The sequence below is a fragment of the Rhamphochromis longiceps genome, linkage group LG13 (genome assembly GCF_057381845.1).
Source record: "Rhamphochromis longiceps isolate RC_006_pf linkage group LG13, R_longiceps_female_GT1.1, whole genome shotgun sequence".
In the NCBI taxonomy this organism is placed as follows: domain Eukaryota; kingdom Metazoa; phylum Chordata; class Actinopteri; order Cichliformes; family Cichlidae; genus Rhamphochromis; species Rhamphochromis longiceps.
In genome coordinates this window covers 11,103,431-11,122,631 of record NC_140569.1, presented here as the reverse complement: position 1 = coordinate 11,122,631, position 19,201 = coordinate 11,103,431, and the positions used below count along the sequence as shown (strand labels likewise).

At 40.3% G+C, this 19,201-nt stretch overlaps 1 protein-coding gene and 1 long non-coding RNA gene across 3 annotated transcripts; one reads left to right on the top strand and one right to left on the bottom strand.

The window, feature by feature from the left end:
* Positions 1-13: 13 nt before the first annotated feature.
* Positions 14-13,523, top strand: LOC146655401 (uncharacterized). 2 transcript variants are annotated; one of them, XR_014914290.1, is made up of 4 exons: positions 14-138; positions 4,643-4,699; positions 6,295-6,517; positions 10,965-13,523. It is a non-coding gene; the product is annotated as an uncharacterized LOC146655401 (long non-coding RNA). The 2 variants fall into 2 exon arrangements; XR_014914289.1 differs by lacking the exon at positions 4,643-4,699 and having other exon boundaries at positions 20-138; positions 10,965-13,522.
* On the bottom strand, positions 1,494-3,750 carry znhit2 (zinc finger, HIT-type containing 2). Its single transcript, XM_085427580.1, has 2 exons — positions 3,669-3,750; positions 1,494-3,486 (listed from the first exon to the last, which is right to left on the bottom strand). The coding sequence occupies exon 2, from the start codon at positions 3,417-3,419 to the stop codon at positions 1,707-1,709; it is 1,713 nt and encodes a 570-aa protein (XP_085283706.1). The 5' UTR covers positions 3,420-3,486; positions 3,669-3,750; the 3' UTR covers positions 1,494-1,706.
* Positions 13,524-19,201: the final 5,678 nt, after the last annotated feature.

The window sequence follows — 19,201 nt, the reverse complement described above, 5'->3', positions numbered from 1 at the left end:
CCTCGCGAGAGTGGCGCTAGGCGCACGGTGAAAAGAAACGTTCTTTGGGACATGGCTAAAGGCTGGAAAATACATGTATAATAGCATCTCTAACCTTTACATATTGTTTATATTCTTTGCCTTGACAGTATGGTTCAGGTCAGTGTTTTATTTTATGGTTTTTATCATACTCGTTTATGGAGAATTTAAAAAATCTATTTTCGCACTGTACGAGGGATGTCAGACTACAAACTACATCTTAAGTGGGTGAAATTTCTCGTAATGTCGGTGTAAAGTTTAACTACACATTTAATACCTGAGCTTTCTTAATATTAAAAAAAAATTAAAATGTATGTCTCAGACATTAAGTGTGATTAAGAAAATGCAGCTGTTGTAGATTAAATGGCTTAAGCTTTAGGAAATTAAAATTAAGAGAAAAATGTCTGGTTGGTCATTGCCCTGACTATCCTGTAATTATACAACAGAAAATTTCTGTTAGTTTGAAGAAAGTTTCCGATTTTTCTTCACTTTGGATGCACTTTATAGAACTAAAATAACGGGACGTTCTCTGTCATTTAACTATTACTTAATTACTTTGTTATAGTATGAATGGCCCTGGGGGGGGGGGGGGGGGGGGAGCTTTATCAGTAGAAAAAGCTGATAAAGGAAAGATGTCGAAAATTTATGCCCTCTAACATTTTCCAAAGCTCTTTTGGGCCGGATTGGAGTCTTAGCCCGGCCAATTCTGCCCCCGTGGCCTTATGTTTGAGACTCCTGCACTATATAATTTCCTATTTGACGTAAGATATGAAAACATAACAGCCATAATGAAAACTCTAGAACTGTTTGGATTCATTTATAACCATGAAAACCTAAATAATAAATTAACACTTAGATAACAAAACGTATTGCGAACTAATCTGTGCATTCAGAACAATACTAAGAAAACTTGTATGTGTGGGATTTGGATGTGTTTCCCACACTCACTGCATAACAGCTCAAGCTCCCTTGCAGTCTTATGTCAGTTCTTTTGAACTCTATCACCACTGTCCTTTGGGAAAACAAATACACACATGTACAGTTTCACCTCATCACTTATTAATTCAATAGTAAGGTTTTCAAGTACTATAACAGTTCTCCCAAAGCTACTATGAAATTGTCTGTAATTCTATCCATCTATTCTCTTTCGCTTCTAAAAGTGTATCCCAGCTGCCATAGGGCGAGAGGTATGATCTATAATTAACTGACAAAAAATCATTCTAAATGTATTAAATGACCTGTGTCTCCAAAGGTCCTTTTAAAGTAATTTTTTCAGAAATTGTAGTTTCAAATTTAAGGTGGAAACTTGATCCTTTTGTTACATATCAAATTATATCTTATTTGTATATCACCTAATAACTGTTACAAAATAGTAACACTTAATGTGTTACTGCTGGAATTTCTGACTTTGCCCCTGGAGATGAATAAAGTATCCATCTACGTATGTATTGAAAACTCTTCTATTTCCAATTTGACTAATATAAATTCTTATGGCTTATACAGGAAATTTAAACAGATTTTAAATTACTTTTCTCCTCATTAAAATAAATTAATACAAGAAAGATAACCAAAGAAATTAGTGGAAAATATCAGCTTTTATTGCCAGTAGGAATTTGACTATATGAGAGAATATGATGCATTTTATTACAACATGAACTTTTGCATCAACACGTTAAACCAAATCTTCTTTAACTTAGTTCTTCAATCAGCTTATCGCTATCTTTTCTCTTCCCTTTCTGTAAATTCTCAACTTCAGTCTTGGCTTTCTGCATGCTGTTCCTTGCACTCTCTCTTTTTCTGTGTTCGCTCCACAGCTTAACTGCCAGTCTATGAATCTGATGTACATTGTCCAGCACCCAGGCTTGAAAGAATTCACACTTCTTGCTTGCCAGGAAGTACTTCCGTCTCTTTTCCACTTCCTCTCCATCTTTAGACAGGGCCATTTTGGCCCGGGAGAGCACAGAACGAAGTTGACTCAAGGCTGCCAGGGAGTATCCAGCAGCATCCTTTCCGTCTCTGCCAGTCATGATGTGAGCCACGGCCTCCACGGCCCTGGCAGGGGCAAGAAGGTCCTCCTTGTCAAGGTAACCTCCATCTAAAATGAGAGCTTCTCCACAGCCTAAGGCCTCTTGGAGAGAGGTGAACACCTTGCTTGAGTTCAGTGCCTCAGACAGAGCAAGAATCATGTCACAGAACTCAAACATCAGTGAATCGGTGTCACCGTTAAACAGGCACAGGGTAAAAGCATAGCCAAAAAGTGCATTCACTAAACCATAGCAAACCAGAGGAGAAGGATTTGGACATAAGGAACTCAGCTTTGGAATTTTTGAAGAAATTGGGGGTACTGCTGAACTTCCTTTACTCGTTTCCTTCCCTGTTCCTCCTTTCAAGCTTTTTGGCTTTGATTTGATTCGTTTCTGAACACCTTGTGAGGTTTTCACTCCATTATCAATGTCCTGCTTTTCCATAGTTGTCACAGTTTCTCTTTCCTGTCTGCTTACTTCTTCCTCAAGCACTTCCACCAGTGCTCTGCCTCCCTCCTCATGTTCCTCCCACCATGGCTTCCAAAGGGGAACCAGGCCACCAAGAGCTCCATCCTTCATGAGACTCACAAAACTCTCTTTCTCTTTGTTGTTGAGAAGTTCCCACAGCTCCTCTTCTGAAAGTTTGTCAATCTCCAGCCCTGAGAGCTGATCAGCCAAGTCCAGCTCTCCTTGTGCACTTTCAGCATCCTCATCAGTGTCTCCAGGAATCAGCGCACCTCCTCCAATCTCTTCAAGTTTTCCCAAAATATCCTCAATCTCTGTTGCATTCTCTTCTCCAGACTGCTGAAGCTCTGCTAACCTGGCCAGGAGCTCCACAGCCTGCACTTTCTCAGCTGCCTCTCCTTCCCTATCATCTGTGTCATCTGACACAACACCCGCCTCTTTTAACAAACTCTCCATCCCCCCTTGTGTCATTTCTGCCTTTTGTTTGAGTCCCACAAGAATCTCCTGCATTTTCTTTCTCCCTTCAGTCTCAGTTGTCCCCATTTCCTTCAGCTCCTGTAGAACAGACTCCTTGTAAAACTCTTCAGAGCATGCAGAGTGATCAGGGCTCTTGTAGCACTCCAAGCCACAGTACTGCAGGTTACACCTGGGACAGGTGTAGCAAGGAGGTTTACTTTTACACAACATGCAAAGTCCACTTCTTCCAGAGACACCACCATCCTCTGGAGCATTATCATGGCTCCTGGCAGGTGTGAGAAGCTCATTTCCAGACGTAGCTCCTCTGTGCGGAAGCAGAATGCCATCTCTGGTCACCGTTTCAGACTCCTCATCCGTCCACTCCTCCTTTGGACCGATGTCTGTGAGAAGACTCCTCACGGACGGAGGCAGTCCCCGTCTAATTACTGGATTCATTAGAACTGAACCGACACGCGGTTTTGGAACAAATCAGGAGAGAGCGTTATGGTGCAGGAGCAGTAACCTACAGATATGGAAAAGGCACGTTAGTTTCGATTAACGACACTTGTAAAAGTGCTACGAACGGAAAGTGCATATTTTGCGCAGCGTCCATCATTTATCAGCTTTAAAAATACTTTAAGCATCGCCAGAATGCTTTCATAACCTTATAGCCGTTTCTTTTTTAATGATAAATGCTCTACTTACTTCACAGCAATTCGCACTGGCATTTGTTTTCCCTCTCACGCTGCCACGACGCCTTTTGATGACGTAGAGCTACGCAGTGTTCAGCGCTGCGCTGACGTAAGACTGCAGTTTTTGTGATATTGCATAATAATAATTTGCATAATTACTGGATTGTTTTTATCAGTAAATCTACATTAATAGGATTACAGGGAGGAAAAACTGGGTAATCAATCCAGTTTTAGAAGAAAATCATGTATTAAAGTAATTTGCATTAAGAAATTTTTTAAAAAGCAAAAATGTTCACATTTACTGAAACAAAAGATGTAGTGATGCAAATTAATTCAAAAATTCTTATCCATACAACATCTTGAAAAAATAGTATTCATCATACTTTAAAGACATCATAGTATCATATAATCCTACTACAACATTTCGCTCTGGGGCTGATGGCTTCCGGTTCCTAGAGCTTCTGAACGCAGAATGGGAGGCAGAGTCTTATTTTCCCATGGAACCAGCTCTGATTTTGGATTCTGGTGACAGACACCCACTCTGCCTATAAGATTAGGCTTAACACTTTACTTTTTGAAAATGCTTATAGTTAGGGCTCGGTCAGGTGACCCTGAACCATCTCTTACTTATGCTGGAATAGGTTTTCCTGCAATGGGACTTTGTGTGATGCAATGAGAATTTCTTCTCGACTCTGATCTTCCTGCTCCACATGTGTTCATACACCACCATGTATCATTAGATTTTATCTTCTCTTTCCACCACGCCAATACGCTCCTGGCACATGGCTACCTGAGCCTGGACTGTGCAAGGTTTCCTTCTGTTTCTTCTTGTTAAAAGTATGTTTGTCCGTCCCACTGTTGCCATGTGCTGGCTCACAGCAAGTCTGATTGTTGGGGTTTTACTCTTATAGTGTCTTTACTTTACAATTTAAACCGACTTAAGGAGACTGATGTCATATCTGAGACTAACTGAATTTTCCTAACTAGGTGCAGGACACCCTGGGTAGCTTCAGGGGCATTTCCAGTCAGTCAGAGAGGCTAAAGGTGAATCAAAAGATTTTATCCCAAAATAAAAACCAAGCAAAAGCACTTGAAAATTGGTTGTAAATTCAGTGATATCAATTTTCACAGACTTCCATAAAAGAAGACAGCAAATAAACGAAATGCTTGATGAGCGCCAGCATAACCCTATAGGGCCTTCTTTTAGCGCTTCGCTTGGACAGGTTTCCAGTCTATCTAGGGCTAATGCAGAGAGAACCACATACATTCATATACAGCCAATTTAGAATCACCAGTTAACCTAACATGCATGTCTTTGGACTGTGGATGCATTCACATAGAAACCCCCATCTGACCAAATTATAGTAGGATATGGTTCCTGCTCCTGCTATTAACAACACATTACTTATTTGGTTTACTTATATGGTTTAAAAATGTGATGACAAAATTAGAGTAAGATTTGATTTCTGTAAAAACAATATACTTTTATAACCAAAATGTATTTTTATGTAATGAAGGTAGGCTAACAGGTTTTAATATCATATATCATTTAGCAAATATGCCGTTTATAGTGAAAACATAATGAGAATATTTACCGTATTTAACATTAATGCTGTAAATAATTACTTTGGTCTACACTATGATTTTTCAGTTAATCTTCATATTTTTAATCTCAGATTAAGCAGATAAAGCATGATTATTTTAAACTATGCCTTCTATCAGCTCCTCATTTGATCCACTTTGATCCACTGCATCATTATTACATCCATACAATATTGATTGTAAATAAGGTTAGCACGTTGTTAAAGCAGGCCATACAAAAGGCGTCATACGTTTTGTAAGTTGTTTTAGACGTTTAGATGTTCTTACTGGCTGCCTGTCCAAAACAGAAGTTTTAAACAGCGGGTGGGCGGAGCTTCAGCCATAAAGCTAGAGATGTGCGATTGAGATTACCATCATTTGCCACTCTTACTGACATCACAACGAGCCAAGTCAGTAAAAACTGATGAAAACATACTGTTGAAAATATCTGAAGCCTGAGCCTGCTTGTACATATGGACTACTGAGCTATTAGAACATTTTCCCAAAAACTCTTGTAGAAAATGGATTTATGGAAAATAGAAAAAATAGAGAAAAGCATACAGGTACTCTGGCATCTTTCCAATACATGCTGGTTAACTGGTGATTCTAAATTGTCCACAGGTTGTCTGGGGCCCTATTTGTAAGCACTGGGTGGCTTTTTCAGAGCCCCATTTCAAAAAAGGCTATTTTTTTTGTGTAATCATGATTGTAAATGGCCTGTATTTGTATAACGCTTTACTAGTCCCTAAGGACCCCAAAGCGCTTTACACAACCAGTCATCCACCCATTCACACACACATTCACATTCACTGCATTTTAAATGATTTGTAAATTGATTTGCATAGATGCGGATGTGAGCTAATGAATGAGTCAGTTAAAAATGACAAGTGAATTAAAAATGTAAATAATTGCCTCCCATTAAACATTGGAAATTAAATGTCCTAATATTTTAATAGGATGTCTCCTTTTTAAGCCTGACTTTTTGTGTGTGTGGCATGCATGTCTGAGTTTGTTGTGTGTGTCTTCCTGACTGCACTGTGTGTCTACATCTCCCGTAGGGCTGTTTGCTATGAGGTGATTGTCTCCTGTAGGGGGGTCAAGCATGGTAAAGGTCATGCAGGTGGGGAGTTGTCAGATGGCTGTCCACCCCTCACTGGGCCAAGGGGCTCTCGTGCCGCCTGTCAAAGCCTCTGGCGAAGCAGGGAGAAGAAAGGGTGTCTGGAGACGACGTGTGCCATGCTGTCTTGGCCCCGCCCCTGGCTGCCGTGCCAGCAGTTCTAGGTAGGCAGCTGCCTCCTCTTATCTCGCTTTTGCTTCTGTCTTATTCCCTGTGACATGTGTAGTACCCCAACACAAAAGCTCCATGACTTACTCACTGACTACTACACTGATGACAAGAAGTAATGCAGATTCTTATCCATGTTAGGGAGGCTTTCAGACCAGGCCCATTTTCTTTCTGAGACTCCTTTAAAAAAAACAACAACTTTATTTTCCATTTATTAGCACAGATATAGAAAAGACATAAATAGTGTTTATGATGGTTCTATGGTTAGGGTCATAACCACAGGACTTCCCAGCGAAATGTTGTGTATTGCCTAGACTAATGGCTCCTGGCATAGATACAATCTTATAATTCTCAAATGATAATAATACTACCTAAAATACCCCCATTATTCATTACACATGTGCCATCTATGTGCCAACAAGGTGGAAGATTTTCTATACCGATTTAAATTGAACGCAGGAGAAAGTATATTATAACAGAAGCATTATAAGAGGAGAAAGGACTTTGAATTAAGTAGATCAGCATCCCATGGCACTAGCTAATATTATGTGGGTCAAATATGGACTAAATACCACAACATGCCTGACATTGGGGCAATATAATGTTAACTTATTGCTGAAATGAGGTGGCCAGAGTCATCTTGAGTCAAAGACAACTGTAAATACAGTCCATGGTATCTATCTGTACTCTTATACCATGGACTACAGACTGCAGGAAACTCTGAATTGTCCTCATAAAGATAGATGTACACACACACACACACACACACACACCTACACACACACACACACACACACACACACACACACACCTACACACACACACACACACACACACACACACACACACACACACACACACACACACACACACACACACACACACACCCTGCTGCTGTACAGTAGACAGCTTCAGACATTCCAGGGCTGGACATGCCCAAAAGGCAGAGCCTGCTCCCTGTCACCTATCAGCTGGTGGCAGACAACAGGATTTGTGTGTGTGTGTGTGTGTGTGTGTGTGTGTGTGTGTGTGTGTGTGTGTGTGTGTGTGTGTGTGTGTGTGTGTGTGTGTGTGTGTGTGTGTGTGTGTTTGGAGCAAAAGAGAGTAGACGTATGTTGATGTGGACTGTTCTGTCACCTGTCAGCTCAACAGGATCTGGCGTTATAGAACACCCAAAAGCAAGGCTGTGTAATGGTGAGTGTATTAAGGGTGGAGGGTCCTGCCTCTGTTAAATATCCGGCTTCCATTTGAGGAGCCAGAAGCCAGTGTTTCATTCTGACTGACAAAGATTCTCACACTTTTACTTCCTCTTTAAATCCCATTAAGTGTAATGCGTGGAACAATATTCTCAGGAACATGATGAAATTATTTTTGACCTAATATAAAATAGCAAAAATATCACTGGGGGTATTAAATAGTAAGAGAGAAGAATGAGAATGACTCCTTGTAAAACATTAAATAATATAAAAAATATCTTTTGCAGAAGTGTCTAAACTGGGATTACAGCAGCACATTAAGTTTTTGGAGAACACAATGAAACAAAATTAATAAAGAGAATCAACATAGATACAATAACAGTATATCAGTCAATACCCAGTTACAAAGATATTAAAAACATGCTGAACCGATGTAAATTTTATGGATCGTTTAAGAAATGCTAACATGTTTTTAAAGTTGTATGTTGGACTGTAATAACAATGGGCACCATTCCTTCTGTTTTTGAGTTGTTCCCATCGTCATTGAGAAACTTGTACAACTATGATTGTATGAATGTGGTTTGAAAGTCTGTGTGTGTGTGTGTGTGTGTGTGTGTGTGTGTGTGTGTGTGTGTGTGTGTGTGTGTGTGTGTGTATGTGCGTGTGTGTGTGTGTGTGTGTGTGTGCGTGCGTGCGTGCGTGCATCAGTGTATGTCGCTGTGTTGGAACTGAAAGCTGACATAGCAACACCCTGTTTCCCCCCTCACCCTTTCATCTTTCCTCCACAAACCTTTTTTCATGAATGAGCTCCTGCTTCCACACCATGAGAGCATCAATGTACTCCTTCAATAATTCATCTCTGGGATCTATTATTTACATATCACTTTTACTTCATCACAAAAAGGCATCAATGTTCACCCACACACCTTTCCCTTTCTCCCTTCCTTTGCCACTCAATCCACATAAACAAATCCCTGTTTCCTGGGCAGCTCCTCAGTCTGCCTCAGCTAGTGGACTCTACCTATGAGCATGTGCTTGTCTCTGTGTGTGTGTGTGTTTGTGCAGTGCAGCGTGTGATGTGCTAAAACACAGGTAGATGGGGTGGTAGCTTCTCAGTGACCTAAAGCGGCTGCTGACAGCAGTGACAGCAGAAACAAGCATGGAGAAGCAAAAAGAAACCTCACACCACTCTAGAAGTCAACTTTCCGTGTGTCGCTGCACCTCTCAAAGCACGCAGGAAATAAAGGGTACAGTGTATCACGGTAGCCTACACCAGTAATTTCATGTACTATCCCCTTTGTTTACACCAGCGATTTTATGTACTGTAATTTTGCAGGCTTCAGAGTTTATACTTTTTCTGGTGGTTACTCAGTCAGTCATTCACTGGTTGTCTCTCTTTTTTCAGCATCATTTTTTTACAATCTTCCACTCTAGATCTGTTTCTGTGTGTTTAAAAATGTATTTTTGTTACTGTCTAAAAGGTATAGATCTGAAATTGCTGAAATTTCTATGAATTCATTTCAATGCTGCAGAAACAGCAACACCCCTCAACCCACTATTGATGTTTGTAAGTTTTAAAAGTTTTCATTTTGTTTGTCCTGTTAAGCTACAGGGCAGCATGCTGGTGTAGCAATTAGTATTGAGCCCTCATAGCAAGGTTCTGGCTTTGAATCCAGTTTGTGGCCTTTCTGTACCCCTCTGTGGGTTCTCTGTCTGAGTGGCTCCAGCAATACAAAGATATGCACATGAGGTTAATTGGTGATTCTAAAATGGCCAAAGGTGTCTGTCCATCTGTGGAAAGACAACAGGTCCAAGGTGTCCCTCTCATTCAATGTCAGCTGGCATAAGCTCCATCCCCCTGTGTGATCCTGAACTGGATAAGTAGAACAAAATTGAGGGCTAGCTGAATGGATGGATGATGAGCTAGAAGCTCTTCAATAATCCAAACTCTGTCCTTCACATTATTATGCTGTTTGCCTTTATATGCATTTATAGATGTTTCTGGAAGCCTTTATCATCACAACAAGGTTTAAAGGCAAAAATCAAAATGCATTTAATTAATTTCATTTCAAAGTTTTTAAGGTAACAAAATAAATAGAAGATAATAGAAATGCGAGAAATACATTTAATGTTTATTTATTTTCTTTAAGCATATCCTTATTTTGCACACAAACAGATGTATACAAAACACACCCAAACCATGTGAAGGCAGAAAGCTACATTTATCAAAATGCACCCCAGTCAAACCGACACTCAAATCTTTATTTGTGGTTTATTGTATCATGAATGGCTACGTCTCAGTCTCCAATCCCTCCAGTCCACTGCCAATGTGCCTCTGGGCAAGATATTGAACCCCAGATTGCTCCTGATGCATACATCGGTGTGTGTTAGTTAAAAAGAGTGCTATTAGGATAGCCACTGTATTTTTAGTTGACAGACCAACAAGATAACAGATTTGATTTATTGGTAAGAATCTGATACAAAAGCTGAAAGAAAAACTTATAATTATTATAATTAAATAACGTATGGTAGTATTGCATGTGGGGAATGTCATGAAAAAAATTCCAAACTTGAACTGAGGAAACATTTTTTATCTTCAAAATCACAGTAAATAAAAAAGGAAAGAAAAAAATGCAATATAACGTACTGTATTTACTCATCTCTACACTGCACTTTACTCTGAGTTAAATTTGAGGGATGTTTTTATAGATATGGCACACAAGAAAGAAGAAGTGCTGGGAGGGTTTTCAGACTTGCCTGTAGATTTTTCACAACAGCAGGTTGTGTAACAAGTAAAAAGCCTTAGGGAAAAGCGCTTGAGACATGCCTGTCCTCTTTAGAGGAGAGATAGACATGACAAAAACAAGTGGACATTCAAAGCCCTTAACAAGCAGTGGTTAGTCATTACAAGCTCAAGTTGCACAGGGACAGAACTTTATTTCAGATGTTAAAGGAGATCCCAGAATTTTAAAAAAGTCTGAATTACTGGGAATATTTTCCTTTTAATGGGTTAGTACAGATCATAGTAACTCATCCAGTTTAAGCAGTATATCTGTATCTGTATATATATTTAATATATATCTGGAACACAGTACAAATAACACATGAAACTAAAACAAGATATCACTTTCCTGTGTTTCTGTTTCCTCTCTGTCTTCTTAAGCCATGAGAAATAAGCTTCGTACTTTTTTTCCCCTCTACTTGCCCTTGTCCCTCTCTCTTCTTCTCTATCACACCATTCCCGCAGGAGACTGACTGTGTATCGGTGTATCACCCACATCCATCTCTCTAACCTCCAGCCCTGCCTTCCCTCATCCCCACGAGAGGGAGCAGCAGATCAAGAAAAGGGGAAAGATTCGTGGAAGGAGGGAGGGAGCGAAAGAGAAGTGTTTCTGTGTCCCAAAGGATTGGTCTCTGTCTGTCTAAATCAGGAAGTGAGAATGTGACGGCAGGAGAGACAGAGCAGAGACATCCTTTCAGTGTGTGTGTGTGTGTGTGTGCACCTTGTTGAGCTGAGGTGTCATATATGTGAAGATCACAGCTTCACGCTGGTGGCAACCAGGGATGATGCTCTAAATCACTGAAATGCCAGAGACAACTGTTGTGATATGGGCCGTGTCTGTGTGTCTTTGTGCACGTGAATGTCTTTTGGGACGTTTGATGGAGATTAATACTACTTTTAGAGTCCAAAAGTGAAAATGTTATCTAGTATGTCACCTTGGGGAAAAAAAGTGTGTGACATTGTCTGATATAGACACACACACTCACTTGCACAAGTGGTCTAGATCACCAGTTCTCAGCCTTTTGTGTCTAGTGTATTTGAAAAGCCTGAAAAGTGAACTGAAGCACCCCTTCACTGACCATCCATGAAACTCTCATGTTGAAAATGTGATCATTTTAATTGATTTTTTTGTTATTTAACAACAATAATAATTTAAAGCACAAATAGTAGCCTCGATTTTTCAAGCATGCATCTATTCATTTTAATTCCCATGGTATTTATTTTCATTACAACCATTTGTCCATGCTTTTTTATTTAAATGTAAACAAATAAACAAAACACTACTATGTTTTGTTTTTGTTTTATTTTGGTTATCTATAAATATTCTCCCCATCTTACTAAGTTTGGTTGGGAATCACATTATTCATAATACTCACTGTCCCCAGCATATGCAGCCACACACAAACACACCTAGCAACATAACATCCGCTGCCTTCCTTGGATGAATAATTAGATGGACACGGAGCTGTCTCTCTGTTTTCCCCTCACACATTAAGCCACATGAATGTAGGCCAACTCACTGTCTTCTTCACTTGCCTCTCATCACAATCAAAACAACACATAGATGTTGTCTTCTCTTGTTCATCAACCTCTGTCTATCCCTTGTTACCTCTATCTATCTTTAACTTTCTTTTTCATGTGGTGTGAGTCACAAAGAATTGTCTTGCAGATCAGCAGCACAACTGTCCCCGAGAAGAGGCAACATACACAGACTCTCACACGCTGACGTTGATATAGTCATAGTCACATCATTATATCTGCATTAGCAGGGAAAGCCCTTCACGCTCCAACACCTACATGCCTTCAGTGCAGCGTCTCATGTGTGTTGTAACTGATTTACAGTGTCCCTGTTCTATCTTGACAGATCATGCTCAGGAAATATGTAGTACATGGCATATTATGTTTGTGTCATATACTTTATATATAGCATAGCTTTGACTTTTGAATACATTTCTTTAATTGAGACCAAGAAATAACCAGAAAAGTTGGTGTATTGAGATAAAAGGAATATATATAAGCGGCACGGAAAGCTGCTTTTATAGTTGCTATTTAAGCACAGTTATAAAGTTTGCTGAATAATGGAAAAAAAAAAAAAAAACGCAACTAAAGACAAAAATGTCTTATTCAAATTCAAATGGGAATTTATACCCAGCACATCATTTTGACAAATTCCTACACCTTTATTTTTATCCTTTTTAGCATTTTATCTAAAAGACAATGAGAATTGTGGCGATTTGGACACAAAATGTAAATTATAACCATGGATAATAATGATATTCCACTATTTATGCCACATCTTACATACTGAGCTCCTTTTGATTGACTTAAAACCCCCATTTGATGGCAAATCTAGTTCTTTGTAACTAACAAAGTTATCATTAATGTAAAACTGGAATGAGTTCAACTGAGACACTGTCGTGTGCAAAAGCCACATTTTTGCATGCTCATGTTATAAATCTATCACTTTGAATAGCAAATAAGAGTAAAGTACAGACCAGACAAAAATCCTCTATCACTAAAAGGTATAATACACAAATACAGGCAAACATATGAAAAATGGGTTATGTGACTGGGCCATTACCTAAAGCAAGGTAAAGCAAGACAACAGATGAAATATTGAGAAGGGACAGGGGAGCACTTGGCATTTTGGGCACGCACATTATCACGCACTCGTACTGGGTTAGTGTTAGCTGGAAAAGGTTGTGCGTTAGGGTCTTTGACAGTGCTCTGACCCTGGCTGCGATGTTGACATTAGTGGACACATCACCTCTGCTTTGGGAAAAGGCCGACGGTGAGACCGCCCTCAAGCACAGCACAAGGTTCTCTGTGTGAAGCACATGCTTATAGGCTTTGTGAAGGTAGAAGTATTAAATCAGTAACCTCTGCATCTCAAGTTAAAAAATAACTGTATAAAAGCAACTTTTCATATTCATCATAGCTTTACAACACAATGACAAAGTCTGGATATTTTACTTTGCTTGAGCCTTTGTGTGACTTTACTTTCTCATCGCTGTCATGTGACATATCAAGTTTTTGTCTTTCACAGATTGCTGTGCCTATGCTGGAGGACTGCGTGAACAGCAGAAGAACAGCAAAATGCAAAGAAAGAAGCATGTAAATGAATAACGCAACGCTGATTCCAACAACACGTCTGTCATCGACAGTGGAGACGCGGGTTCTCTCAGCCGTGACATGGAATTGGTGAGCAGGAAAAGATGGAAAGATCAACAAGAAAAGCAAACTAATAGGTAATGTTTGCTTGCAGCTTTAACCCTAACAATCTGTCACTCTTGTCTGTGTTGTTGTTTCCTTAACCTCTGCGTCTTCTCCATATGTTTGTCTGAGCACATATGTATGAAAGCCAGAGACGTCTCTGCTGTATGGTGTGGAATGTCAGGCTTGTCTCATCAGATTAGGGTGCAGTGAGGAGGATGGTGCCTACAATTGTACTCAAATGGAGGCACCTCAGCGATGCATACTACAATGCCACCACCCTTGATCTCCCCCACACCGCATGTCCTTGGCACTTTTTAGTTTAAGGGTCTTTGTTCCCCTAGGGTTAGGGGTTAGAACTGCCTCTAAGAAAACTGGCCTGGGGTAACCTTGTACAAATGAGTTTGCTTTGAAGTCGATGATGATGTGGCATTTTACTATATAGTAAAATCTATCCCTATGTAGCTTTTTGCTTTGTTGCAGTTTGTGCTTCAGCTCAGTTTATAGTCCGCTCCCTCCAGCCTCAGCATAAATAGCCAATTTGGCAAAAAACTTTACATAATTTATCTGTAAAACTGTTTTTTTCTCATTCCCTCATTACTCGTGTTTTCCTTCCACTTTTCTAATTTCCTGCATCTTCTAGCTTCACTTAGATTTTCTCTTGACCCCTGGCATCCATCCATCTATCCACCAGCCCTTTGGTGTCTTGTCCATCCCTGTATTTGTCTCCTGTCTAGCCTCGAGTCACACTAAACACAACCTCCATATTATCCTCAACCAATCACCTCTCTATCCTTGGGCCTGACGGTTGCAGGTAGATGTAGCAGGTCTGTCACAAGGTGGCAAATCTGTCATTTGCTGTGTTGTGCACGTGTGTGTTTCTATGTGTTTCAGTGCGGGTGGGTGGGCAGATGAGCGTGTGTATGTTAAGAGGGGCATGAAGACAGCTGTCATGCTGTCTCAGGATCATATGCTGGCTGTCAGAGATGCTGTAAAGAAACTGACATCCAAACCATGCAACACACATACACCGCACATGAACACACAGAGAGAATTTGGACATTTAAAGCTATTTGGGGATTTTTAGAAATACAAATAAATATTTTAAAATGTACATTTTTCAGTGAAAACAGTGACAGTGAAGTATCCTTGCGCCTTAGGGAGGCTGAGCTCTGCTCTGAAACATCTGTTGACAGAGGTCAAGTAAAGAGAAACATTCCCTATTACTAAAATATTTTGATTCATTATTTCTGTTCATCAAACAAAGCAGTAAAAAGTGTTCATAAACATGACATGACTTGCGCTGGTCCTCACATTTGATGTCCCCCTTTTTCAGGTCTTCTCCAGTCTGCTTTGTGTTTGTTTTTTAGTTTTCTCTAAAGTCTGTGCATGTATAAGAATGTACGCATGTGCCTCTGCTTGTGTTTGTGTGTGCATTAATAAATGTGCTCATGCATGTCTACATGTAAGACTGTGTTGGGGGATTTCTCAGGAGAAGGTGAATGTCTCATTTTTTGGTCCCCAGCCTGTCCAGGTAAATAACACATTCACACACCAGTGGGCAAACCATCGACCTCCCCTTTCACGCACATCACCCTTTTCTCGTGTACACTATTGATCCCTCACACTCTTCTCTTCTCTTCTCTTCTCTTCTCTTCTCTTCTCTTCTCTTCTCTTCTCTTCTCTTCTCTTCTCTTCTCTTCTCTTCTCTTCTCTTCTCTTCCAAGCTACCTGGTGGTATTTCTTTCTGATGTCCAGTGAGACAGGGGAGCCAGGCAGGTCTCCACTGGCCACAGTGCAGCTGTCGTTTCAGGTTAAAGCAGGCGAGAAGTGGCTGAGGAGGAGGTGGAGAGGAATGAATAAGTGAAGAGGCTGCAGACTGGACTCATGTTAAATGTAGAAAGGCTAACAGACCAGACTGCTGTTGATTTCTCTCTCTCTCTCTCTCTCTCTCTCTCTCTCTCTCTGTGTGTGTGTGTGTGTTAGTGTGTGAGACAGAGAGAGTGAGAGAGAGAAAGAGACTGAGTATGATTCTACGTGTGCACATGGGCGATACGGAGGACCTGCTGCCTGTCCCGCTGAGCTTCCAATTAGCACACACCACTAGAGCAGGACACATACACACAGAGGCACACAAACACACACTGAGGACCCTAGAGAGAGGCCTCAAACCTGCCTGTCAGCTGCTGTTAGATCACACTGCACTTAGCTGACACAACAAAACACACAAACACCTACACACTTATATGCAAAGTTTTACAGTGATTAACATTCAAGGATAAAACCTGCGTTCATATTCAGTTAAAGTTGAGGGCGCACTGAACTGCTGCTGATCTGGTTGCTCGTGAGAATATTAAAAGTTACGAATGTGTTCATAAAGAACAGGAAAAGTATTTAATTTAAATTTGCTTCAAGTTCTCTCGAATCCTTCTATCTAATGTATGCGAACACACACACACTAACACAATATTATCACACAAAAACCTTCGCTGCACCACCTATTTTGTCCTTGTACATATTTTAATGATGCCATCAATAATGGACACGTTCTGAGGACAGGCAAAATAGGATCTTGCAGCGCTGCCACACACGTATTCAGACGTGCATACGCTCAAAAAATGTGGGTCAGGCTGTGAGATTTCTTAATCTTTAATTAAGAATATCTGCTGGTTTGTCAGTGAGCCCATTAGTGTGCCCTTTGCTGGTGAGCCTCCCTCTCTACGATTGGCTCAGCCTTCTGCACACATAGATAGTGTCTACTATCTACTACCGAACTGTTTTCAGAATAACAAGCCTGCGCTAGATCAAATAAAAGAGAGCTTCCTTTTATTGGTTTGTATATATATATATATATATATATATATATATATTTTTTTTACTAGATTGGATTAGTAGCCTGCCTGGTATTCGTTTAGAATAATTTTAGCACAGGTATCAGATGCTTAAGTGTGCGTGAAACCTAATTCTAATGGTCTTCGCCATTTTGATGATATGATATTGACATACGGGGAAACTACATATAATAAAATCACATCATGTGTGATAAATTCAGTGACGCTGAACTGATTGCTGTTGAAAAGTCTTCCAATTCTGCTCCAGCAGAGTCATTAGAAAGCATCAGCCAAAGAGGCCTCTGGTAAGGACTGGGAGATGAGATAAATTTAATCTCACTGCACAAGAACACTTCAGCAACTTGACATGAAGCATAGAGATGACAAAGGTCATTATGAATGGCAAAAAATAACAGATTGTGTCCCACTCCTAGGTCCTTCCCAAGTCTGACATCACCATCTTAGTACAACCACTCATCAAGGTCACGAGTCTTTTTATGCAGCCCACACCACCTCCAGTTCTCGCCTTGAACTTTGCATCTTAAGAGCATCTTTCATTAAAGCCAAAACAAATCTACCTTGGTGCGTTCCCTCGGGTGTGATTGACGTGACACCACAAGCTCAGGGCCAAGCAGAAATGAAGACTGAGAAAGAGCTCGGGCAGATGATGAGGACGAGGATGAACTGAACGCAGACACAGAGGTGGTGGCCTTCTTCCTGCCTGCTCAGGGAGAAGATTGTCCTTGCTTTGTTAAATGATTTCTTCCAGCTGAACTCTTCCCCCAATATCAGTCAAAAAGAGATCACACAGAGAAAACGAAGATTGCATGTATACCCAGAGTTCCCCGGGTCACCTTGGCATACAGCTCACGCAGTAAATCAATCCATTTATTGCCATTTTAATAACCATTCAGGTTATTTTTGTCACTAGATGCCGTTCACTGTCCAAGTTACAGTCAGAAACTCACAAAGTATTCTTTATATTTTCCAAGATGTGCACATTTTATAACTGTATTTAAATGTAAAAATGAGCTGGTTTGGAAGCCAGTTCAGTTTGATTGAGCTAATCAACACAAATACAGATGCAATTTAAAAATGACTCACTTGTGTAAGGAAAAAATACATTTTAATGCTGCCCATAAATATTTTGGTGGGCAGGATGATGTGCAGACATACCCTAGAGTAAGTTTCTTTAATTCATGCCCACCTGCCTCTCCTGGCATTTAGGACAAGAAACTGATTGAGCATTCAACCTTTTAAAAGATTTTGAGACCATCAATTTTATATCACAACCCAAACGTGCCTTTTCGACCCCTTCGTGCATGTATTCGCTAGCCTTACCTCTTTTTCCCACTAGATGGAGGTGTGATACTTCCACAACACTCCTTCATCCATGACGCAGCACAGAAAGTAAACTCACCCAGAGGTCTAATTTACAAACTCAGGTCAACTTCTGTAGAGGTAAATACTGAAGATTCTGTATTGTGAGGATTTTTAGGTTAGTATAGCTTGATGTTTGCAATATTTTAATTTATGACCTGGGAGATCTCATGCGTTAAAGACTGAGCAGCTATAGCACAGTGAAATGGCATTAACGCCATGCTCAGAGGCAAATCAAAAGCTTGTTCTACAGGAACATTAAGCCACAGATTTACTACCCTGCACAGGTTTAACCTGCCAGTCTGGAACTGAAGCGGAAACTTCAAAATCAACTGGAGAAAGACACAACGACCATGTTTTCCACAACAGAGTAAATTGAACACTTAAATATGATCCATTTACATATTGCTGACATTTAACTAATTTGTTCCCTTTCTTTCTTTCTTTTTATCTTTCTTTCTTAAATAAGGCTGATTCAAAATGTCACTTGCTGATTAATGGCAACATATGGCTGCAGCACCTGCCCTCTAACACTACTATATAAGCTATGAATGGACATGTTCCTGTGATACACTAAAACCTGTGGGTGTGTCCAAGCATGTGTCTGCCACTGGACGTTATCGGTATGTGATCAAAATAGTTTCTGTGTGTATCTTTCCCGTGCATGTGTGAGATACTTTCACAGTATGACATATGCTTGAAAAACACATATGTCAGCAAGTGCTGGCATATGCGAATGACATATGAACACTGTTTTCACTACACGGGCATGCGTGTGTGAATTTATACATTGAGGGTAAGCCTGTGTGTGGTAGTAGTAATCCGCACCAGGCAGCTGCGCTCGTTCGTATTCAGCCCCAAGGCACTTCTAGGCCTACTTGCTGATTAGGGATCAGAGAGAGAGAGAAAGAGGACAGAGTGAAATGGTATAGAGCGGGGATGAGAGACAAAGAGAAAGAAAAAGGTCCTCTCTCATTTAGTAAAGAGTTTGTTAATGTCTATAATCCCATTAAGCAGGGGGAACAGCTTGACCCCTCACATAACATGCATTAATATGTATGGGCGAGTGTGTGGTTGCAGTGTATATTCTTTTTCTCTCATACAAACAACCCCAGACACTTGATACAGCGCATCCAGGAAAAGAAATTGATTGCCCTTATAAACAATTGATAAGGCCCTAATGTAACATTGCAAGCTGTTAAGGAGAATTGGAGCGGCGAGTCATGAAAATGACATGTAAATCAAATGAGCGTTGTATATTTTCAGGCACAATTTGCC